Source organism: Anser brachyrhynchus (assembly GCF_964034855.1).
Source record: "Anser brachyrhynchus genome assembly, chromosome: 16".
NCBI lineage: Eukaryota > Metazoa > Chordata > Aves > Anseriformes > Anatidae > Anser > Anser brachyrhynchus.
The window spans coordinates 4,187,294-4,213,509 of NC_137734.1; the positions used below are offsets into that span (position 1 = coordinate 4,187,294).

General features: G+C 41.4%; 1 protein-coding gene across 7 annotated transcripts in view; it reads right to left on the minus strand.

The window, feature by feature from the left end:
* CDH4 (cadherin 4) overlaps window positions 1-26,216 on the minus strand; it is a 673,189-nt gene that overhangs the window by 173,789 nt on the left and 473,184 nt on the right. For all 7 annotated transcript variants that reach the window (XM_080557562.1, XM_080557563.1, XM_080557565.1 and 4 more), the window contains one exon: window positions 3,348-3,571. In XM_080557562.1, the coding sequence (XP_080413688.1) occupies window positions 3,348-3,571 (224 nt within the window). The remainder of the gene's footprint in view (window positions 1-3,347; window positions 3,572-26,216) is intronic.

Below are 26,216 nucleotides of genomic sequence, written 5' to 3' on the forward strand. Positions count from 1 at the left end.
AATTTGCAGATTTGCCCAGGTTATTCAGTTATTCAATGCAATTAGCACATTTATTACACCAACATTAAGAAGCAGGGGAAGCTGTCACTGTATTGGGTCATTTGCCATCAAAATGCCAGCTTGCACCCAGAGTAACTGCACAGCTGTGGAATCTGCGGCACAGGCACAGACTCTGATTTTGCAATGAAGGCACCCCAGGGGATGCCTATCCTGACAGAAGCTATCCTGAACTCATTTGCTACCCACCCTGAGGACGTGCTGGCCACCAGCAAAGCTCTCCAAACCTCCTATGCAAATTTCCTTTCTTAGATACTGTGATAAGAAAGGACCACAAACACAAAGGATCGCGTTCTTGAGGGTCTGAGCCTTCCTGGGAAGTAGACTGCTCTTTGCAGGCAGGCTATGGAAGAAAGGGCTTGGTCCTTCAGGACACACTGTGAATTTGCAGCAGAGCAGGGACCTCACTTCTGGTCCCCCACAACCTTGGCTGATGCCTCAACAACATCAACTTCTCTTATATTTACCCTGTACTAACCATTTTATTCTGTACTAACCTCCACAAGAAGCCAAATGTCTAATAAGGGCCTTTAACGTGGGATAATTGTATTTTCATGAAGCTTTAATCCATGGAAAATCATAAACTCAATTCAGATTTGGCCTTTCAGTGATGATTCAGGAAGGAGAAGAGGGGCAGCAAGATTTCCTCGTGCAGTGAGGCTGCCCCAGCTGATGGTCGCCAGTCACGGAGAAGCGCCCTGAAACACAGATGCTGGGCGAGCAAGCCAGAAGGACTTGTTTGTGCTGTAGGTGCCAGCAAACAGAGATCACTAGGTGCAGTAAGGCAGATTTCATGCCAATTATTTTTAATGTCTGGGAGCTGTTTAGCATTTTCACAAAATCAGTCACATATTTACAAAGTAAAATGGAAACGGATGCACGCGCTAGAACAGAGTTGGTCTTTTCCCTCTCTCACGTTACCTCCTCCATTCTTTCTTGCATTTGCCATCCCCATACCCTTAATATACCACGATAGTGTGAAAAGTCTTTAAAACAATGATGTAGTTATGCTTGAGTCATATTATACCTTACAAAAACAAATGTGAAGTCTGTTTCTAGTAAAAGCCATGAAATGTAGTATATTAGGGTCACGGCCTGAAATGTATTGTACTGGATATTGTTGTTTTGTTTTGTTTTTAGCATAAACACTATTATTTTTGAAATAAACTCATAATCATATTTATTTCTTTAGTAAACAAAGGATTATTTTGTTGGCAAAAAAGCACAAGCATTTAAATAAAACAGAAGTCAAATGCCTGCTATAGGAACCCACAATAAAACTCCTTGTGACCTTGTCATTAGTCTTGTTTTCTATATTTTTTCAGCCTCAAACTATACACTAATAAGGCTTTTAGAAAGGAGGGATATGAATTTTAAAAAGCTTAACGCTCTCTATTTTGAACCAGAGTTCAGCTTATATTAACATTAGATGAGTGTCGAACCAAATATTTTACTAAAGCAGAAATGTGTACTTAGTTTTCTTTCTGCTACAACAAGAAGAAATTTAAAGCAGTATATAAGACACCTTACTTTGTGCCTTCAATATTTAATTACTTTTAGAGGTAAGCAGTATTTCTTTGGTTAGAAAATGGCAAATACAGCTGACATAACATACAGGGCTTAGCTCTATCTCGCACAAGCCAGACTTTTACTGAAGAGCAGCAGAAATGTATTTATATGACTCTAAGCCATGCAAAACCTCAGGGGTCAGTCCACCGGGTGACTAATAGATTTAAGCCTCTCCAAGTCTTTTCCGTCTTGTCTCACACATGATAAAAATTTCCCCAAATGTTGCAAACTCTCACGTTGCGGCATTCTTACAATAAGGCACAAAAAATCTCTCTCCTTCTTTCCCCTCTTCTGCCCTCTCTGCCCAAGCACTGCAGCAAAGAGGTGAGGAGAGGCCAGTCTTGCTATTTGACAGCCACCACCGTGCATTAATCCAGTCTACAGCCACAGCCAAGTGGCCCTGCCTGTCCGTTCCCAGGTGACGTCCACCTTCACCCTTGCTCTGCAAGGTCTTCAAGACCCAGCAATAAATCAGGCTCCTCAGCCAATTTCCTGCCAAATTTATGCTTTATGCTAAAGGCAACCCCAACTATAGCAATGTGTTTAAGCAGTTTAAGCATAACTGCCCAACCATCGAAGAACTGAAGAACTATTTTTTCTTTTTTTTGAATAGGCAGCAGACAGCATAATCACATTTACTCAGTGTCGCACATGATTTCAGCCCAGACTAACACTGAAAATGAAGAACTGCTGCCGAAGATAATATGGAAGAGGTGGGCCAGAGACAGCTACGCAAGGAGCAGAGCAGAAGAAATGTGTTTTTGTGGAGCAGTCCCTGATTTCATTGCCACTGCGCAGCCCACGGCTGTATTTAAGTGAAGCAATATTGCTGTCAGATTGCTGGGCAGGGACAGATCCTTCCTGCTTTTGAGCTACGTGTATGAAACTAAGAAAGCAAGCAAGCACTGGTAAACTCCTGTCTCAAACACTGAATGATGCAGGCTTTGGAGCTGGTGTTGACTCCAGCTGTGGGGAAGGGAGGATGCGGGCACCGAGCAGAGTTTGCCACTGCGGTGCCACGTTGTGTGTCGCTGCCCTGCTGGTGCTCACAGCCTGTGAGCAAATGTCCCTTAGCAGGCAGCAGCAATGCTCCCTGTCCTCGCTGCACTGGAAGAAAACAAGTCCAGATCTTCATCTGGAATCCCTGCCTGGGTGCATGCATCACTCCCAAGGAGCTGCAGGACCATGCAGAGTGCTTGTGGAGAGCAATGAGGCACTGTGAAAGCTCGGGAGATGTCTGCAGCGCAGCAGAAGCAGACAGTGCATGACTCCAGGACTACACTGTCACAGAGAAATCCGAATTTAACCTTGTGTTTCTCAAGATTATGGTTGACTTGGCCTCTGGAGAGCAAGAGGCACCTTCTGTCTTCAGGTTTTATTTCAAGTTGAGGTAGAGTATTAGCAATGAGAAGCAAACACAAGGTATATAATAGTATATACCTGCAGTACATAACAGATCCAAGTGGTTATTTAAATATACAAAAGTATGAGCTTAGAGAATGCTTCCCCACTGGCAACCTAAAATCATTTACATCAGGGAGGATCAAAGAATATTTGCATGAAATTTGCTGCTGCTTGTGGCATTTTCTACCTGCACACGTGCCCTGGAAGCACAGACCAGACGACACAAACAATCCTATGCTGCATGTGACTTTTAAAGGCTTAGGGAACAGAGGCAAACAAAGAATGAAATAAGAAAAAGAGTTCTGAAAGCATCTTACCTTGTGTCCATTGTGTTGCGACTTCTCTCCCACCAGAAACCTGACGATCGCCTCCCATCTGCCCAGGGTCTGGGGATCCCAGGCGGTCACCATCAGGATCAGCTGCTTCGAGGGCATTTGCACCTGGTGGACAGCATACATGGTCCCATCTGCTCTCACCTTGAAGTCCAAGCTGTTGGTTTCATACCGAACTCCCTTGTTACCGGCACAGTTATTAAATTTTACTAGAACAGAGAGCAAGAGATGGAAGAAACGTGTGAGATTGGCGTGATAAGAAAAGCAATCAAATACAAGTTTCAGACATTTAATTTTCACTGATGTCTTCTATATCTCTAATAACCATCAAGGAAATGATTTAACTGTTTCTTCGACCTTTCAGGAGTGCTCTTGTGCTTTATCTCCATTCCCGGGGGAAGAAGTTGTAAGCCATTTTTAAAGTATTTGATACAGTTTCATTAGATCTCAAACACAGCTGTTCCCCATTTCTACAAGTGGATTTCTCCCTTGTTGCCATTATCTTTTAAATTCGACTGGAGTCTATTACCCACACTGTGGGTATTTTTTTGCACGAAATGTTCTCCATTTCCCTAACCCTTCAATAACCTACTTACCAGATAGCCTATTTGCACATTCTTAACTGAAATTTAAAAGCCCAGAACAATTCCATTATCAGAAATATAGAGGCAAAAAAATTACACAAAGAAGAAAAATTAAAACCATTTTGGGGAGCGCATCCGCTGCTGGAAGCAGGTACCCACAACCAGAGCTGCCATCCCACCCTGGCCGACCACTCCACACGTTACAGCTACAGCAAAGAGGAACTGTAAAACTTTGCTTCACAAACCACAGCTCGTCATTTAAAAGCTTACACTGTCGGATCCAAGCTCCCCAATGGCTGGTATTTTTATTTTTGGCGTTTTTCGGTCAAATTCATTTACAGTCTAGTTTGAAAACTGTTTTTATTGGCATTATGAAGCATGTCACATACATTAGGCTGGAAAAAAACCAAACTATTATATGACAAAATTGACAAATCTGATAGAAATTGAACCTGCAGCTAATCACATAGGAAACAAAACACTTTCTGCCATTCAAGTAATCCACAGGGTGGAACACATGTGGTGAAAGAAAACATATTGTACCCGTAAAAATATCTCAAGTGAGTGTGAATGGATATACAGCTTTCTAGCTAGTCCCGTTACATGGGCTCTGTAATGCTGCAGCTTCCGAGAGCTTTGCAGCAATGCTCTGAGATAAGGAATACCAGCTAGCCCAGGTCTGATGTTGCTTCGGCAGGCACTTAACTTTGGAGAAGAAAAGCGAGGTAAGATGAGTCCTGCCTAGACTGGCTGTGGTGGGAGAAGGGGTGCAGAGGCAATCCAGGCTAGAGGAGCTCTTGGGGCCAGTCATCTCTTTCTCCTTGTACCATAGCTGACTGCTTCTGCAGTGCTGCTTTGAGCTGAATCAGGGGCTAATAGGGATTTAAAGGAAAACACCCAGGGGATGCCAAAGTGGAAACAAAAAGGAGCCAGGAAACTGCTAACCAAAAATCCCCCAGTACCACCACACCATGGAGAAGTGAGAGGAGCAGATTGTGGTGGAAGAAGGAATTAAACAAAGTTTTCCCAAGTTCTCAGTGCTGACCACAGGACTCCTTTTTCCCTCCTTCACCATACTGCACCTCTCCATAATTGGGGTGCTGTGATCATGCCATAACCATACATCTACAAAAGCTTTTCAGGCAGTGTATTTATTTAAGCCACATTAGTACTTTTTTTATGTGTGTGTGGTGGGAACTGTTACCTAATGACATAGTAAATTATTAAGCACAAAGTAACTGTCACACACTGATTTACAAAAAAGAAGATGGATAAAGTTACCTAGTATATAAAAAGTGTGGGTAATGCTTTTAAGCAATTTCATCATTATAGACTACAGCACTAGATTCTGGAAAGCCAAGGAAAACAAAAGTCCCTTAGTTTTGTTTTGGAAATCAAAACTGCCTGTCTTTATCTTTCACTGTCATTCAGCCTGCAATAAATAACCTCCATGTCTATCTCATCTGAAATGCTTTAGTCCAGACATTTGACCAGTTATCTCTGCTTTCTATCTCCAGAAGCATAACAAATGGTTTTTGGTGTAATAGGAAGCAGCATCTCCTGCATTACTCACAGTCTGAATGAAACATTGGCCACCATTGTTGTAAGGGACAGGATATCACTTAATTGCCACTTTAACCACAGTTTGAAGCTCTTGGCATCTTGCTTTCAGTCACTGAGTGTCAGAGCAAGGTGCAGATAGAAGACTGCAGATTCAGCAATCTGGAGTGGAGGATCTCTGTCTTATGAAGGTGAGACTTCCATCAAGCTCAATAAAGAAAGAAGAAAGCTTACACTTCCATGGTTCCCAGGGCAGCTAAAAATCATCTCAGACTTCAAAGTTCATGTATACAACTTGAAGCAAAACTTCAAAAAGATTTATGACTCCGTGATGAGGCTTCAAACTTCAGCACTGCCAGAGCTGGAGCTCAGGCCCCTCTTGAATTTCCACGTGCCATGAAATGCATGGGCCAAACCCAACTGGTGCCAATGGCTACCAGTTCACACAAGTCAGTGCTCTGCCTTGAGGTCAACCGGCACACAACAGCTCACCTCCAGTAGGCCAAAACTTCTTATCTCCCCAAACAAGGTATTACTTCTAAATGATCTACTGGGAAAAACGCATGGACCACGTTAACTCCAAAACTCTGCTGTGCTATCATTGACCTGACCATAGGGACGATCCCAGGCCAGTGCTCAGACCTGTGCCAGTACTCACTCTAACAGTAAAAACATAGCCAACAAGCCTGTCCATTGCCTCCATTTAGTTTTAGACTAGCCTGAAATATAGCAACTCACGAAAGCACTGAGTGAGGTTAAACACACACAGTCACTGGCAGCTGCAAGAACCGGCAGTGGACACATGGAGCAGCTGTGATGGCCTCACAGACCCACGAGGTGGCTGGTACCAGCAGGGAAGGTCTCACCACCCCTTGAGACCACGCTGGTGCACTTCATCTATCAGGAACTTCCGCAAATCTCCCTTGCATTCACAGCTACAACAAATATGTGCGAACACATTGAGTGCTTTGCTGCTAAAGCGTTATTTATTTTCAGCTCCATGCCATCAGCATTATTAGAAAGAAGGTACATCAACTGGCATATTATTGCACTCTTCTGCTATATAATGGCAGTGCAAAAAAGCGACTTCTATCTATACCTCCTGAAGTACCAACATATCATATACGAAAAGACATTTGAAGAAGAGAGAAAGGAGTGATAATGACTGCACATTAAAAACAATTCAGAGCTTTCTTTGATTTTATTGAGATTAAAAGAAAACCCTACAGTGTACTAGTAGTCTGAGAGAAAAAAATAAAATAAATCCTTCCTATACATGTATGTAGTGATTTCAGGACTCAAAGTACTTAAACATCTGCTTAAGACACAGCGCATTGCTCCAATATGCTGCTCTGGTGTCATATGTCACTGTGTCGACTTTTATGCTCCATTATCTAAAAATGGCTACCTCTTAGACAAAGTCCCTCTGTGACTTGCTAATTACTTCCATTAGTTTAAAACAAACTTGACTAGAGACAGAGAAAATCCTGAGAGAAATTAAGTTTAATTTTTTAAACAAGCAACATGTCTGCTCCACATTGCTCTTCCCAGGTAGCACACGTAGATGAATGCTCGGCAATAAATCAGACACAGCCAGCTCCTCCGAAGAGGCCTTAGGAGCTGCAAGCACAGGAAGCTTTCAGGGACATAGGAATTCTATAACACTTAGTCACTGCTGGTGACTGCACCTCGCATGACGGCCTGCATGACAGCAAATAGGCCCCGGCCTGGACAACAGCAAATAGGCCCTGGCTCACCCAAGTCGCACCCCACGAGCTGCATGGAGGGACTCTGGGGACACACGTGGCAGTATGGAAGTGTCTCAAAACCAGGCCAGGAGAGGTGGCGTGTCCCATGGTGCTATCCTAGGCCTCACTGATACTACAAAAGCCAGGTAAGAGCTCAACACTGCTACAGTTCAACCTCTCCATGATGAAATGCACCAACACTTTTGTGACAAGTTTTTGACTAATCGATGCACCCTGACAGGCAGCAATTTATGTTCTCAATTAGATGATACACGATCGCATGTCAGAAAAAACTGCTTCAGTAAATCAAAGTGCAGAAAGCCCAGGCCGATCCCCTGCCGCACCCCTGTGGGTGCTGCTGCTCTCACTGCCGAGGCGCCGCGTCTGCTGTGGCCATGGGTGGACACACCTTTGGCAACTGCCAAGGACACCACCATTGAACTCCAAAGCATCTCTCACAACAATGAAAACTAGATATGGCTCTCAGAAAATCCCAGCGTACATTAGTTTCGCCTGATATCTTCATTTAACTGCTGAACACAGACCCCTGTGACTGCCAGGTGATGTACTAAACTCAATACTAAATTCACATAAAAACTTCCACTATTCCACCAGCAAAGACCCTGCCTCACTCCCAGGGCATACTGCAAAATACACACTCACTCATTGTCTTGTGTAAGGGAGTACAATAAATGCCTCAAAAATTGCTAATCATCCTTCCAACTAAGTCCTCTGCTTTCCCTCAGTTTGAGGCAAGGCAGCTGTGGGGGACGTCCACAAAGAGATCTCAATGCAAATGTTCTCCTACAGCCACTACTAATAAGAGAGCTCAACTTCACAGATCACTTCAACCACAGAGGGAAGACAATTCAGAAACTCATCAGGGCCTGAACATTAGGGACCACCACGCTGAGCTGCTGTTGGGTACCGCTGTTGCTATTGCTCTAGGCACCATTTGTACACAGCACAGAAGCAGTACAGATGAACTGCTCACAATTTCACCACATGGTTGCAAGGACTGCCATTAGTAATCCTATGCTCATTCTCCTTGTTTCCCTGTGAAAACGATTCTTTGGAATGTTACGTGACTACTAGGAATCAGTTTTTATATGTATATACACACACATACATATTTTTCTATGTATATACATATAGAATCACATATATACATATTTAATTTTTTTTTCAAATATTTGTGTATACATTTGGAAAAAAATCACATTGTTGTTCTGTACTAAATACCATAACTCAAGGAAAGGAGTTGTCTTCCATAATTTTGAATTCCACCTCACCTCTACTCTATGCTCTCATCAAGACAGAAACTAAAATTTCACTCAATGGCAGAAAATCATTTTTTTAAATTCCTTTAGAAAGCTGTAAATCTATGCAATTTGCAGTTGATGCAACTCTTGACTTTAAAATAATTTAATAAATAAACAAACATTGGCTCTGTTTACCAGACTTAGATCTCTCTGTGGACACAAATCCATCTTTCTTTGACCAGTTTGAAGTCTAAAGAACACTGCATGAATTTAACATTCAAAAGCTGGAGCATCAGTAATTAGGATTTCAGATAAACAGCAGAGCCACACATCTATCATTTTTACAGGATGGTTAAAAAAAAAAAGAAAACTTTTTTTTAATATACTCTGGAAAAATGTTCAGTGATGCTTATCGAAAGCTTATGCTGAAAACAGCATCAAATGCCTGATGAAAAGAAAACCAAGAAGGCACCCTCATTAGCAGGCTTTTAGGTTTAACCCTTTACCCTCATCATTTTTAATTGCTTCTCTATGAAAGGAGGAAATACAACAATTTGATATGCTGAAATAGGTATTGAGTGATGGGCAGAGAAACTGCAGGAGTCTGCAGCAAACTGCTGGGCATCTAAGGAAAAAAATGGTATCTTCAAAAAAGACACAGGGTAAAAAAAAATTCAACAAGTTTTGCATTGTTCCCTTTTATTATTTAGCTTGTTAAGCTAGCTGGACAGAGTCAAATGATCAAGTAAGGATCTTGAAAGATGTACGAATACACTGAACCTCCTTGCCCTCCAAATGTCTGAGAAATATATTGAATTTAATAAGACTATAAATGGTATAAACCAAAGAGTTCACTTTAAGCCTTATCCTTCTGGATTCTCCTTTAACTTCTCCTAGTCCATTAAAAAGTGCCCCCTTTGGCAAGCTACACAGTGCTGCAAGAGCTAGAAGGATAACACTTATTTATTAGGATATACCCCCTGGCATGCCATCAGCCCACGGTTCAGGATACGGGTACCTTCAGGACTCTGTTTTCACCATGGTTTCAAGTATTAGCACTGCAAAGTTGTTTTGTTCCTGATGAACTTCAAAGCAGCAAATACATACCCCTATGTAGAGTAGGATCCTTTCTCTTCCTCAGGTCGTGTTTTTTGAGCAGCTTCCTGTATGCCTGGTGTGCTTGTGATGAACCTGCACCGCCAAGTCCACCCTCACAAACACCTCTAATATGGGGATGGCTTAACCATGACCTTTGGAAATTTTGGATGTCTGAGTAAACTGCAGAGTCCTGAGACAAAAACATCCCTTTCATGTGATGTCTAGCAAATGGCTTCTTTTCCTGCCCTGGCACTTCCAGCCCAACGCTCCCACACACCAGCACTCATCACCTGCATGGGGCTGGCAGCAGCCCTGGTCAGCATTTGCTTGTGTGTCACCACATCAAAAATAAAAACAAAACAAAACAGAAAAGAACTTCTTAGGGGACAGGAACCTGTTGTCTACGAACAGGCAGGAAACCACTCAGTTAAGCAAAAATACCTGCATATTCCTCAGAACCCTATGAGCCCATTGCATGCTCGCAAACTGATTTCTCCATTAAGTGCTAATGCTAAATGAAGAGCGCTGTGCGTCATTGGAAAGTTTCATTTATTTGAGAAAATAAGTATGTAATATAAACTTTTACAGGAACACATTTTTGAAGCATCTTTCCTTATGCTCATACAGCCCCTCCATGATTCTGTGAGGAAATTCTTTTACATCAGTGGGAACAAACTGCAGTCAAAAGAATTCTCCCTGGCCACATTGGAACCCACAGCAAAGATGGGAGCTGAAATTCAGGCTCGTAGTTTCTTATTCAAACTGTTAGACTGCACTGCCTCAATCACCCATACATAGGCTGACCAAATGTAAGAGAGAAAAATTTTAAATAGGAAAATGGACTTTTACAGGCACTTCAAAAAGCAAATTTCCAAATTAGCACTGGGTTAAAAAATTAAGAAATGTCACACAGCTTATTACTGAAATTGTTCAATAAAGCAGAGTCCTACAGAGAAACATAAATGCTTGGTGGAATTCTGGGACCGAAATATTTTGTGTACAAAAGGCTAATGCTGAGAGGAAGACAAAAGGATCCTGTTTCTCTTGTACTAAAAGAACAAATACATACAGGTACAGTGGGCTTTTCAACCACTGCGAAAGAACTTGGAAATGTTGCTGTTTCGGTGTTTTGTGGAAACAAAACCTAATTTGAGCCATTCCACTTACAAGCAATGCAACATATAAGTCCTGAGTGCTATTTCTGTCGCACTCCTGCTTACAGTTAATCCAATATTATCATACAAAGCACAACTAGATTTGCTTTGCAGTTAATAAAATACTCAGAGCTCTTCTCCTTCTGTACAAGAAAAACAATGCAAAAACAGGAAAAAATGATAGCTGTAAAACCTGATAGAAATAATGTATAATTTTCAACCTGCCATTACTAATTTTATGGGTTACATTTTCAACCACATCCCCATAAAAAATATTACACTAATAAACTCTTAGTGTCTTTATTTAATATTTATAGTACTGTGGGAAAACCCAACTTTACTGGTAAAAGGTAAAAACAGCTATTCAAAAAGCTACTTCAGAGTCTAATAAACATATCCCTAGTGATCACGTTTAAGAGTATACAGTTTAAGAAAATGCTTTGATACAGAAAAACGTTGGAAATAAATGGATGTATGTTGGTTGGTATACAAATGTGTATAAAAAGTGTGCGTATCCACACCCTTCATAAAGCATTGATTATTCTTTAAGGGTTCGCAGAGGAAAAAACAAAAATAATGAATGACTTAGCAGAATTAATGAACTGCCCAACATGTATCAGCTGCTGAAAATGTTTAGCATGACTTAGCATTTTCTTTATGTTACTTTCTTGCAGTACAGAAACCTGCTGCAATTTTACCCATTTTCCATATCTCAGGTCAATGTTAAACATCACAACCAATTTTCTGAAGATTATTTATTATCTCTGAGCTATGACTTCTAATATTTGCCTTACTGGAATAACAATAAATTACCATAACAATTTACCATATGTAATTACATTAAACAAGATCTTTCTTTATTTATCTTCTTGTAATCTTCAGTTACAGTGAATCATCCTATACTGAATATGCAATAACACAAAAATCCTGGCATTTCCAACCCCTTGCATATGTGTTAGAAGTGACTCCATGCGCTAGTCAACCGGTAACACCTCTGCAGCAGCCAATGAGGAGAAATCTATCTCCAGCAGCAATAAGATAAATTCGAAAAGGCATATGAAAGTATTTTACATTAAAAAATATATTTTGAATTTCCCCACTTTAAATTTCAAAGCTCAACCCCCTCCACGATCAAATGATGCATACAGGATTTGGGCACACGTTAGTAAACTTCTAACTACCTCGTGTTCAAGTTCATGTTGTGCCCTCACACGGCCAGTACTGCCTCCAACAGGTTTTATGGGGAAAACTGCAAGCCTTGTTCATGCACAGTAATTTACTGAAAACAAAGCAAAACAAAACTGTGGGCTTGGTAGAACTGTACAGAAAATTCATCTTTTCATTTCCAGAGCCACCTAAATGCTTTCAATGCCCTTTCCAGCTTTATATTCAGTTTTAGCAGCTCTTGCTTACACACGGTTTCTGTTTCTATGGCCAGATGAAAAGAAATAGGAACAATACGTTTCAACACACTGAAATCGGGATCCTTTAGACAGTCATTCTGTCACCTGTACAGTCAGCCAGTAGCAATGAGGAGTTGAGAGTACATTAAAAAAAGATCTAAATCCCATTCAAACAAAACAAAACCAGCCCTACAGTAAACAAAACCCAATTCCCAGACACTGCCTGCCTCCTTCATATTCCCACCAGTGCTATTTTTCATTTACTTGAAGCCAATTCAACTAAAATATATGTTTTTAAGAGGGGGAAAAAAAAGTGTATTTCACTTTTGGTATTGGAATTGGAGGGGAGTACAGACCCCCTGGAGAGAAGGACTGCAGAACATGATAGAAAAGATGAATCACTGTGGCAACAGCCAGCCAGCCATTAATTTTCAGCAAGCCAGGAGTTGGTCCAATTAAAGCAGGCTTCTTTCTCTACATTAACATGCTTTATTCAGTTTTTTTTTTTTTTTTTTTCTGCAGCTAAAACATCAGCTCGAGACCCCAAAGGCTTTTCTATTTAGGATCAATCAATCTACCTTGCTGCACTGTAAAACACACACTGTCAGCTCTGAGGCTAGCTCAAAAAAAGAGCAACAGCGGAAAAAATTTGATAAATCGACATGTTCTGGCAGTTAGTAGAGGGATTCTTCCTACACTGTCACTTATTTTTATCTGATTAGAAACCAGTATTAGTAAAGGGAATATTACCCTCTATTCTCTTCCTGATATTTAGAATTGGGCTGGGAGGAGTCATTTGATCCCCAGTCTTCTAAATCCAAGCCAGAAGCTTACCACAAAGGCAGAGATGCTACCCAGGTTTCAAAAGGCAGCGAGTTCGTATTGGATTTGCATGATGTGGAACTCAGATCTGAGCCTTTTCCCAGTACAGGAACACGAACCTGCATCTATTAGCACTCCACGTTAGAGACATTTGCTGCTTTCCACATTTTTATGCTCAATACTTTACCCTGGGTATGCAACCTCGCCTCTGGTTTTCTAGCACCTATTTTGGCAACAAGTGCTTTGCCTGGGATTTCCTTGCCCATTTGAGATCCTGTCACTCTCCCTCCGCCCTACTGAGACATTTCAAAAATGAATAAATAATAAATGAGCCAGAGGCCAGTAAGAAGGACACATATATGGTCTGAATTCCCTTGTGTGGGAAGGGCAAAGCAGCACCCTGAGCTGGGATAACTCAGAGGATTACCCCTTTTTGTGGTGAATGCCACAGTAAGTACGTTGGTTTCCATTCCTGTTCTCAATAGACACCTTTATCCTTGGCTAAAAACCCTGACATAGTTTCATTACGGCAGTCCTCCTCTGTTCTTTATAGTAAGAAAGACCAAAAGCCATTGGGCTGGGTAGATGTAGCTTTTAATGAAAATGAAAATAAAGACAACCCCGGTTCAGTAAATTTTGATCATATCAACTGCATGGCACTTTCTGTCAAATGTTAACTTTTTATAGACAACCATCTTTACTCTTTGCTCTTTAAATTCCCTGCATCTGTAGGATAGTACCGAGATTCACGATGCCACTAATGAGATCATTTCGCAATTAAAGGCTAAGTAGAAACAAACCTCTCACCACTCTACAGGAGAGTTTGGGTTCTCTGATTAAGCAGCAGTAAACAAACCTATTTCAGTGTTGGTCCTGTTGCAGAGGCTCTCTGATTAACTCTCCAAACAAGATGGACTGATTGACCCCATGGATTAATCAATGAGTTTCTCAGCTTCAGAGCAAAGTGCAAGTTGTGGGAGTTACCTGCAGTAGTATGCATTTTAATTATTATTACCACAGCACTGAGTACGTAAATCCCAGGGCACTTTATCTGGAGGTTTTACCCATAGCGCTAATTATTTTCACAACACTCCCATGTTTGTCCAACTACCTACATGGGAAAAGATTTTAAGCCTCACTACACGTTTCTTAAGGAAAAGCTACAGATTTGATAGCAGCCTAATGCAATAATTATAAAGGGAGGGTCCTATGCAATCGCAGGGCAACCTCTAGGTTAAAGCAGCTGCTCGCCCACCCTCCCATGCAGGAGCATCACCGTGACAAGCTATAGGGTGGATGGGACTGAGGGAAACCTGGGGTGTGCTGCACCAAGCACCTTCCCCTAAACAATCCTGGGCAGAGCAGAGAGCCCCAGCCCTGCCACTATCAGAAACATCCACGGTGTGGAGCAGTGGTGGGAGGCAGGTGAGCACGCACAACATCTGCACCACTGTAGCCGTCCCCGCCAGCTCCCACCTGCCCCACCGATAACAGCCCCGCATCTCCAGGGATTCTTCCTCTGTCCCAGATCTATCTTATTTCAACTTGCCAGAACGGTATTTGAAACACCCAGGGAGCTGAAGGAAAATTTCAGGGAGAAAAAAATGTGAACACAGGCATTTGCAGCCTAGGAAGAGAAGTTGAAAGAGATGCTCTGACCGCAGCTGTGTCAGATAGCCTCCGGCTCTTCTCTTCTCCTGCTCTTCAAAAACAAACAAACTCTCAACTCCTAGAAACAGAGGCTGCACATGTCAGGAAAAAAAAAAAAATCAGACGTACCAGTAAAGACACTGAACTCCTCACTGACTTGGCTTGCGTGTAAACAATGACAACTTTGGGCTTGACTGTTCTCATCTTCCTGAGCCTGGCTCAGGAGCAAAAGTGCACTCATCCAGGGAGGCCAATCACAATATAGCAAATTAGATGTTTCAGGCAAGAATATTAGAATTGGATTTATATATATATATATTTTATCTGTAAGAATAAAGGCTATATTTCACCTGCAGCCTGTGCACCTCTGCTTGTCTGTCTGTACAAAACCAGCAACAGTCCTTTCCTTCAGCTGTAGCCTACACAAGTGTTCAGGTTTCAAGAGAAATTAATATTATATGGACTCAAACACTGGTGGTACTTGGTGTGCTCCACTGCTTTGACATTTGGACAAATTCAGGCAGCTTTATTTACAGATTCAGAGGCTCTGGGTTCTGTTTCTGGCACTTGGTCGGAGGGAGCCAAAGAAGTGGCCGTGATGCTGGAGCTGCACTTCAGCAGGTAATAAACACTGGGCACGTCGAGAGACGGAGGGGCTGCACTGCTGCAGAGAGCCGTGATGCTCCTGCCCTGGGGCCAGGCTGCAGTGCCCACTGACATCACGGGAAATTCACCCACGGAGAAGGAAATTCACGGCAGAAGAGACACCACAATCATACACAGCTCCATGCTTTCCCATGTCGGTCACTGGCCAAGTGACCACCCTGCAATGGCCATGTCCTGACATCTGTGTAGCTGCAGCCACAGGGCTCAGCTGCTGGTGTTTCGGATGGAGGCATGCAGATGAGGCTTATCATCATTTTTCCTGTCTCTCTTCATGTTTACCCCTTTTATCCCTTCTTACTGCAGCGGTCCCCACCCGAAAGGCAGCACTGCCCTCCCCTGAAGAACGACCTCAGGACTCAAATGACCTTAAAGTTAACAGAGTGCTTTTGGCAGGGCTCGCCATCCTCAATTAAAACAAAGAGAGACTAAAGCCAGTAAATTAGAGGACGTGACAAATGCAGCACAAAGCACTGCCGATCCCAGAAGGTATCAAATTTAGTGTTAAAGTAAAGAAACAATAGGAAAGTCCAAGACATTTCAGAGTGTAGTGAATCAAATAAATTGCCTGAAATTCCACATGGAATACATTTGACAAATTTCTTTCCCCCTCTTCAGCTTTCTGTTTGAGATGAACTGTCGTCTGGCAGCTTCAAACGTCTGGCACAGCTTCAGCTTCAGTTTGCTGGGGCTGAATCCAAACACGAACCTGAACTTTACCAGTTCTGCTCTTTTTGTAAACATACTTGCTGTGGCTGCCAAATGCTTTCCAAAAGCACACAAAACCCAGAATCCAAAAGGAAAACATTGTCTTGCTGCAATAAAATTTGCATTTTACCCCCTGTCGGTAGCAGGCGGTTTGCAGAGCAGTGGGGCAGAGCCCACCTTGCCCCGTGTTTCGCCGGGCATTTTGGAGGGGACAGCAGGGAGCAGGGATGTCCCGCGGGACGGATGCGACTCCCCTACAGCCGGGTACGAGCCCATCCCACGGTGCTGCAGCCCCGGTGCTGCCTCGTCTCCCGAGGCTGCGGGCAGCTCATAATGCAACAATTAGCAGTAGGATTCCTCAGACAGGCTGGCTAAGACAAGCAGTAAAATGTCATTATACACGTGTCATTGACAGCGAGGACCAGTTTAGATTACCCCTGTGAGTAGTCTCAGGAACAAATTCATTTTAGGGTAGGGAACTTCAGGCAGAGGAAGAGACAGATATAAAGAGGGTTATGATCAAATTGCTCCTGAAAGCAGATAGCATCAGCCTTGATATATCAGATTTTTTTCTCATTTTGCTTTTAAAACAGACCTGTTTTTGCGAAATGGTTATAGCGATGGCACAGTTCTTCAAGGCAGGATGCAATTCCTCACCGGCAGCATCCCACTACCTATGCAGATTCACTCTTACAGGCAATAATTCTTTTTTCCTCCCCATTTCTAAAGCTTTTTACAACTACCGAGTCGCATAAACTATACAAGTGCAGAAGGCTAAAAGGAAGACACCTTTAGGATGAAGAGCAGCTAACGACAGAGGTGGGTGGATTCTGGCACAGGACAGGCAGGCAGATGCTGTTAGAAAAGCGTATTTTGTTGTCCACAAAGCGTCGGCCTCATCTCTCGGAGCCACACGGAGTTCCCACCGCTGCCCAAAATAGACAACATCTGGTTCATATACACTCTGATTTATTGCATGTCTTCTCTCCCCCTGGATTTTAATTATAACTAGATCTTGTAACTATTACATTTGTATTTGGTTTATCCATCTAGATGCTTTTCTAAGCTATTTACTACAAACTGAAAGCTGCATGTAGTTCTAAAAATAGTACAAACCCCCAAAAATATGCATGCGGCCTTTATTGAAGAAAGCCCTCTACTGAATATTTAGACAAAATAAAAGTACCACTGAAACCAATGTTTTGCAAGCAAGTACTTACTTGATTTCCTGAATGGGAACGGACCAAAGAAATTGCTTTTTCTTTCACTAATAACCCAAAGAAAATGACACACAAAACTGACTACTGCTCCTAAAGTTAACCAGCATGGTAATGGCCAAAACTCACTCGTTATTGTACCATTCTTCCCACAGGAAATGTTTTGGGGATGCTGAACCAGTTTCAATGATCAGGTGTCAACATTTTAAAGAAGCTATCGAAGGTGGTACTTTCTCAGCAGAAGAGACACTGTGCCCGAAGAATAAAGCATCCTTTCTCCCCTGGGAAAGAGTAATACAATAATGAATATAGTAGTTAGAAGCTTTCACATTGAGAGGTTTTTAAGATTTTTTTTTTTTCCTGATGAAACTCTTGATCTTTCTGGGAAGAAGTTGATTTAGAAGGAACTTTTTGATTTGTATGGTTGAATAACTAACACCACAAAAGAACACACAGTGCAATAAATAAATACCACTTGTGAACTTCAGATCTCTCTGCCGCTGCTTCATCCATCAAAACTAATTCTGTAAAAAACAAAGGATGTGACAAACCCAACCAGCCTTTCCCTTATCTTACAAAAAGACTGAAATCTATTTCTGGAAATGTCATAACGTTTCTATTAAATGATCGACTCTGCTGAGAACATTTAGCGGTCCTACAGAAAAGCCATGAGGACCAGCAGCCCTCCTCCCCACAAACCAAACGCAGTGACTGGGCTGCTCAGGTCCAAGTGCTTGTGCAGAAATCCTGTGTTCATTAATACCTCCATGACCCTACTCTTGTGACAGAATCTCTGGGAATATGATGGAAAATAAACTTTGCCACAGATACCTATATTGCTAAGATCTGAAAGCAGACAGCACCGTGTGCTGAGCCTGTCTGCGCACTGACAAATTCATGCGGTGGAGTAATACACTTGTAAGAAATATTTTGGCTCAAAATCGGCGTTTTAATTCAAAAGTTCCTCATCCAAACAGATATCTTCCCTTCTTTCAAATCCACACTGACATGCACTACTTATTGTTTATTACTAGAGGAGATACTATTAAAAAAAATCATATTCCAGGGCAGGGCAGTTTTCTTAGCTGTGCTCATCGTTGTAGTGTCTGGTCCCTTTCGTTTCAACTCAGTTGTGAGAGCTCTAAGCTGACAGACATCACAAAGCCAGGCCATGAGAGGCCATAAAAGTCAGCTATGAGGTATGCCTTTTTATTTCTTTTTTATTTTTTATTGATTGGTTGAAAAAGACACATTGACTGGCTGATTTATTTTAAAGGTTAAATGAGCATGATGAATGGTATCAAAGAAAGCCCTGCTCAACCCCGATACCCCTTTCTTTCATGAACTATACAGACATCAATAGCCTAAAGATATAATTATCCTAATTTACTGATAGGTACCAGAGTGTCATGAAGAAACCTGAGCTGCAGACTCATCCTCTTCTTACAGATGTGAAGGGAGCAGCTGGCACTGACCCCAGGAGGACACTGTGTTGGCTCTTATGTGCTGCTTCCAACACTGGTAGTAGCACGTCAACACTTTAAAGTCACACATTTGCAGTTTTTTCAAAACCAGGCCTTAGAAAGGACTGCCAGCTACTGCTGTCAGTAATGTCTAGCTCAATGTAAACACTTCGTTAGTAACGTGCTGAAACTACACCTTAAGGTTTATTCTAACTACTAAAATAAATCTTTTCACAGAACACATACGCATTTATTTATACTGCATTTCTATGACCACACTTTAATTTTTAATATTTAATTATTCATTGTGGATCATGTCTGAATTTAAGCTAATATGCAAACATGAGGAAGAATAGGCACTTGTTTATCTCTTTATCTCATGTTTTTTCCAATTAACTCAAGTTGTTCATTAATCACATTACTTTTCTGCTATGTGATAAGAAAAAAACAAAGAAAAAAACCAACAACAGCAAACATCCAAACAAGAAAAAAAGACTCCCTTTACAGAAAAGCAGGATATTCTACAAAAATTTGCTTTCAAGAATAGACTCCATTAAAGCACATATTTGTGTATAGGGACAGCTCATACTATTGACTTAGACTGCAAGCAACTTTTTCCGTCTTTTTTTGCTTTTAATACCCTCACTACTATGAGTGAATTGACCTAATAACATATTATATTATGGAAATTAGCACAGTTTCATGAAGAATTTCACCTTCTGTTCCACACTTGCCATGGCAATAAATGCTGCATCAACTAGCAATTTCATTTCTATTACCAGGTGCTATACCTGAATTAATTAAAAACAACATTTTGGGGGATTGGGGGCTTTAACTAAAAGTAACCAGCTTCTACATTTGTGTAATAAAAAGCATGTGATAGGTTGAAATAAGAAACAAGAAAGATATTATTCAGTCCATAAAACCATACAGTTTTAATGACTTTTTTCACCTTTAAAACAAACAATATGAACAACGCACACAGACAACTGGGCAAATAAAAATAAAGAGATAAGAAAAGCCAGCAAAGAAAAGAGGAACTACCCATGAAAAATCCTCTGAAGCTCCAACAGGACCAAACTTCCACTTAAAAAAAAAAAAAAAAAAAAGAAAAAAAAAACCACCACCAAACAGTACCAGCCACTACCACCACATTGTCTGAAGAAGACTCCTCTCACTCACCCCGGGCATTCCTATGATTATTCTCATGTCTAAAAGTTTCTCATAAGTATTAGAGACATGTTACTGTTTGAAATGTGGTTGGCAAAACAGAATATGACTTTCTTTTTCTTGCATGTAAACACTAGGAAGAGCCCACAGTCTGTCACCCATATTACAGTTATTGAAAACTGTCCAGAAGTGGATACAAACATCAGCGAACCCTTCTGATTCCAACTCTTTGAAATATTAACAACTTTATTTTGGATGCATAAAACATCACGGGCCTGGACTTTTAAAGATATCCCACATTTCAGTGCTGAAATACGTGACCTTGATTATTTTTATGCTCAAGCATAGCATCAGTTGATGTTCATTCACCACACTTGCATGCAAAAGTCAGTTAATTATGCTGCAAATTATTCTATTAAGCCATTTGCAGTCGCTCTTATCTGACCAACCAGTGCTATCTGCTTTCACAACCAAGCTGTTACGCAGATGACGGGACAGAAATCGAGCTCCACTGAACCCCCACCAGCCACAGCATAAGCCCAGAATAGGGATGATTAACATCTGCATAGCTAATCTTCATGTCTTCCTGAATGTTTGTACAAATCAAAGAAAATTCAGCAAACTTTTGCACTCTGTCTTACTTCGGGAGCAACCACTGCCAGCCTCCTCTTCCTGCCCAGGCGCGTGATGGCCAGATGCGGTGCTATGGGGCAGCCCCCTCCAACTACAGACCCTTAGGACAACCTCCTCCTCCTGCCATTGCTTTTCCCTGATGGCCAGCATTTCTATCTGGCCAACTTCCTTCAAGCCAACCTCCAAACCTTTTCATTTTCTGAGCACTTAGGCACGTGAGCCCCTTGGGGCTGAACCTGGCTGAACCCAGCTGCCATGGGCAAGTCTTTCTGATTTGCAGGATATTCCCCTGTGAATGCCCTCCCCAATATTCTGTGTCCTGTGTCCTCACATGATGAAAATGAGGTCACGAAGCTGCACAAGGACAAGAAGGTGAGATATGCAACAGGGCATGTGCACACGGCCAGGACACCTGCCTGGCACTTACCTGCTTGGCTTGTTGGCCACTTATTTCCTTGAGCACCAAAGGTACTGAAGCTGCTGAAGCTGTACAATGAAAAGGTAGTGGGGAGGAATGTAACCATCTGGGGAAGATCCTACCAACTAGTAGTTTCAGAAAGAAAAATACAGGCTGTCTTGTTTAAAACCACTGTCATATGTTTATGCAGCCCTCCTCCTTGGGTATTTGTGCTACACGACACCCCCATGGAGTGGTGATATTATATGTTAGCTGTCTACCCTGTTATTTCTGGCTGCTTAAGCAGCAAAGGACCAATATCCCGTTTGGCTATGCTCAGTTGGTGCAAGAGAAAACAGTGAGCTATTGCTCTGCAGCTCACTTCACACACTTCTCGTCCTTGTGTGCCACTGCTGGTTTTTGACAATGATTGACGACTTGTACCAATCGCTATTACTAGGAACTGAATGGATAAATTTCTTCATGAGCAAACCCTTATCTTGCAAAGTCTGTGAGCTTTAAAGGTAGAAAGCTTATCCTCTGAAACAGTCTTTCCCTTCCAAAATACCTCCTCCTCCTTTCTCCTCTGATTTATTGTTCATCTGCACTGGAAAGCCGATATTTCTGAGTTACAAACTAGAGACATCTCAGGCTCTGGTTGTAGAAAAGCCAGCCATGGAAACCCGAGAAATGAAAAGCCAACACTCCCACCAGCACATTAGCTGTTTTTAGCCCATAGCTGATGAGCTGTCAATCATACATGATTTTACATTAAATTTCATTTACATTTAAGTCACAGTGGATTGAGCAGTGGTGTACATATCCATCCGCCAGTTTCCAGTGACCATCAATAATTAATAGCCTCTGCTCACCCTATAATCTTGTTTACCAAGTTGACATTGACATCTTCCAGGCAGACCTGCTCTCATGAGCTTGTTTCCCCACAAAATAATTCACACCTGAAATGTAGAGCACACACACAATCATTCTTTTAATGATAGCTTACTTCCATTCCATACATCACCCCTCTATCCTAGGTACAGGAAAAGCACTTGGGTAATTTTGATTTAAAAGAGAGCTTTAGCTGTGCAGAGTCAAATATCTAGAAATGTCAGGAAATCACCTAAGGCATTATTAAATTGTATTCACCTACCATTCCACATCCCACAGAAGAGCCAACAAAAGTGCTCGTGCCCTCTCCAACCTCTCACCCCCACGTCTGGTGGTGACAGTCCCGAAAATCTTGGTTCTGTTGCCATTGTCCGGTTTTCAAGCTGATATCTAAAGGGAAGACTGAAGGATGAAGGTTCTTGGCTTTGCCAAAGAGTACTCATTTTGAAAAGTCACATCACTGAGCAAGCAAATACCAACACTTCATCTTTTGAAACTCTACATGATCTGCCAGGCAACAAAGAAGAGCCAACTGAGACCTAGCAGGTTTAGGGCATCCAAAGCTGGTAGGCAACTATATAGCAACCTTCTGACCAGAGTTTTCCTCCACTATTTGTTCATATTAGGCAGTTTCCTGACAGTGTTCAAGTGGCAAATGAAGGGCAAAGGACGATGAAAAGTCTGCAAAGAATACACCAAGATAAGCAAAGAGAAAAAGCAGCAATTCTTATCCTATTCTTGCATTCTGCTAGCTCCAAGCATTAAAACTTAGGCTAAACAGTATCCAGTGATTTATTCTGCTTAGCTCTAGGTAGACAGAATACTAAAATATTCTCTTCCATCTTAGCAGCAAGGCAGGCTGTGAGGAAGAGAAGTGAAATCATGTCTGTTTACACCACCTTTTAATTTAGCTGATTTGGGCTGAAAGGATTACATTAGAGATGAATTATTCCTTAAGAGGCTTCTTTAACGCAAAGAATTAAAAAAAAAATAAAATGAAAAGCTCAGGGCCTCCTAATACATGTGAATATTTTGCTGAGTTCCTGCCCAAGAAAAAAAATAATAAAATTCTTGAAGCAACAAAACTCTATTTCTTCTAGTAATGAACAGTAAAATCTTGTCTAGGGGGGAATAGTGATTAGACTGCAACTGCATTCCTTCCAAATGTAAAGTCATTTTGCTTGAGACAATATTAAGATGCTAGGATGCAAGGTTTGATCATTAATTTTGGCTAACACTACATGTTAATGTTGCTGCAGTCAGATTTTTTTTTTAAAAAAAAGCCTCTGTTTTTTAAAAAAAAGCCTCTGGTTTTAGACAGCCTTAATCATGCTTACAGCCGGTTCTAATTGCTGAATTGTATCACTCTCCACCTTCTCTAAAATGCTTGGGGCAAAAGAAATAGTGAAGATTGATGACAGACGTGTAATTAGAAGAAAATGTAAAGATCTGGTGTTAATCATTCAGAAATAATTTGATAAATATGGAATTCTGAAGAGCGCTCAGAATAGATGATAAAATGAGTACTGTAGCACAAAGCTAAGCAAATTTATATGTACCACACTCCTTGCAACTGGAAAAAGAGAACTCACATGAGCACACGCAAGCGTGTGGGTATGCAAGGGAGGCTTTATTAACATAATGGAATTCAGCATGGAAGACCATCTGTTTTAATTGAGCAAGCTTATTCGTACAATGCTTTGCTCCACTAATCTTGTTTAGATTAATGTTAATGTTCTATTAAAAGGTAGTTTATCATCTCACAATACTGAGTTAAAGTGATCACACCCATAGTAATATTCTCAGCTCTTATGGAGGCAGAAAGTTCACTCATTATCAGGCTATTGATCATCGTATAGCACAACTATTAAGGCTGGGACCTTGGCTAAAAGTAACCAGAGGTTTTTCTTCCTGTAAGGGGAAAGGCACAGACAAAAATATTTTATTTAATTAATTTAAAATACAAAAGAGCACAGTCTGCAAAATGATTCTTAATTATGCCTTTAGATAAATAGAGGAACAATACTTCAGCTAATAATATCTCTCAGGATGTAAGAAAGAATAAGTATCTGACTGTGATGGTTTCTCTAGATGGCTATTTTTTCTTTTTTTCCTGTGACATGTCTTCTCACCGTAATGCTTTACCTGTCCTCAGCCTTTGCTTTTAATTAGAAAGCAGGAAGTTGAGTTTTAGTTGGAAGCATGCCTATCATTAAAAAAGGAGACACAGGGCAAGTCAAAGAAAGTGCAGCAAAGCACATTTTGTATATAGATCCCAAATCCCCAAATTGTAAGAGACATCAATAAATATATCCTGAAGGTTCAACTTTTTTTATCTTTTTCCAAATATGGCAGAATCTGAAAATGAACTCTTACATCCTCCCTGTCTGGAGAATATTGTACCTAAATGCTATGGCTATTATTTTTAGAAGGTTACATTTTTATAACAATATTGTGTGCCAGTTAAGAAATACACTACACCATCATTTGTTTGGGGTGGGTGAGCTGGATTGGAAAGGGATAAGAAAATGGACCACAAACAACTATATTTATAATAAAATTAGGACTATAATCAGAAAATTATGCACATCTGAGTTGGGTCAGATTTAGTGATAGAGTGGGTTTTCTTCCTCAAAATACTTAAACAGTGCTTGTGCAGCTTCATTCCTGCCTACTTCCTCTCATCTCTGTAAATGCCATCCTCATCTGCTCGAGTCCAGCCTCAAGCCCTCAGTGAGGATTTTGCCTCCTGGCTTTAACCAGGCTGTTTTCTTTCACTGCACACCCCTGGTCCCTCTTTTGCCACTGCACCAAGCAGCAGCTCAGCGTCCAACCCCTCGAACACTTCTCACCCCCCCAGCCTGCCCTGCTCCTGTGCCACTAGAGCCTTGGCATTTTCTTGTCATCTTCTCGAGCAAGCAGCCTTACCCTTTCTCCCTTGCTGCTCCATCCAATGATGGAAGAGCTACTGGTGAACAGCAGCAGTGCTACCTTCACATTTCCCTTCGGACTCCTCCTCCAAACATCTCCTTTGCCAAAAATCTTGACAGCGGTTAGGCAGCTGGCGTGCTGGACGACTGCCTCTTCTGCAGAAATTGTTCTCTCTGTTTCTGAGGACTCGCCCCATCTGTCCATCTCATTTCATCAAACATGCCCCGTCGTACATTGAAATGGCAAAGCCACAAGGGCAAGGATCAAGTTTTCTGTGTTTATTTTGTACAATGGTTTCTACAACTGCAGTTGCTAAATACCACTGCAGTACAAACAAAATAACAAAATTAGTGACAAAAGTAACCCTCTCTCTTCCCAAATTTCAAGCATGGCTTGAAAGAGTCCACTTAGAATTTTTGTTTCCGAAGGGAATATTTTGTAATTACATTTTGGACATATGAACAAGGAAGATGAAGGATACCAAGAGTAGATGAAATACATGTGAAGAAATTCTTCACATGCCATTCTAAAAACAATAATCTCACAAAGCAATAATTCAAGTGAGACTTTTTCCCCAAGTACCAAAACATGCCAGTCATTAATTAAAATTCAGAAAAGCTTTGTGGTACAAAAGATCACCATTTCCCCTCTGCAAAATCAGGAACCTGAGAAGAAAAAGCAAATGGTTCATCCAAGAAAGCCCAGATGACAGGGTCCAAACTGCAAAACACTCCCAGCAACATCAGAAGCTTTGCTCTCACATTGGGTAGGAGGTTATTGAAAGCTCCCCATTTTAGCCTGTGTCAAGCTTTAAGTTTCTCAATAACTAAAGCTCAGAGTAGCCTGTGCACTGAGCTTTTGAAAATCCCATCTGAGCTGACTCCAAAATGCACTAATTATGTGGATTATGTAGGACACAAAGGCATCTTCTCATTAAAGAACGACACTCCGAGATGAAAACCACTCTGAAATCGGTGTGCTCTGGTGCAAACGAGACCAGATGAGGATGCCTATGTAGGAGCCACAATTTTTCACGAGAATGTTCAAGAGACTTAAATGAACCCCTCATTTTGCAGAGTGGAATTGTTAATGCTTCCCTTGAAAAGACAAGATGCATTTCTATCTCTAACGAGCAACATGCATCTAGAGCTAACAAGCCATACAACCTCTGAGCAAACGTTGACAACTTCACAGGGGAGATGCACAAGCCGGAGATTACGCTGGAAAAGCTGATAGTGATCAGGGCTACAAATCACTGATTTCCTGAATATTTGTCAAGTGCCCATTCAATGCTCGAGGCTCTGTCCAACATGCTGAAATTACAAGGGACAGAATAAAATGAAAATACACCGATATCTCTGCCCCCATCTGTTTGCACAGTTTATCAGCCTTTCTGAAGAACTTCCCTGTGCTGAGCACCATCTCCCACGACCCATCCCTTTTGCAGAACAGCTTGAGACTGGGGACATGTGTGGTTTGCCTCACTGTGTTATCTTTTGG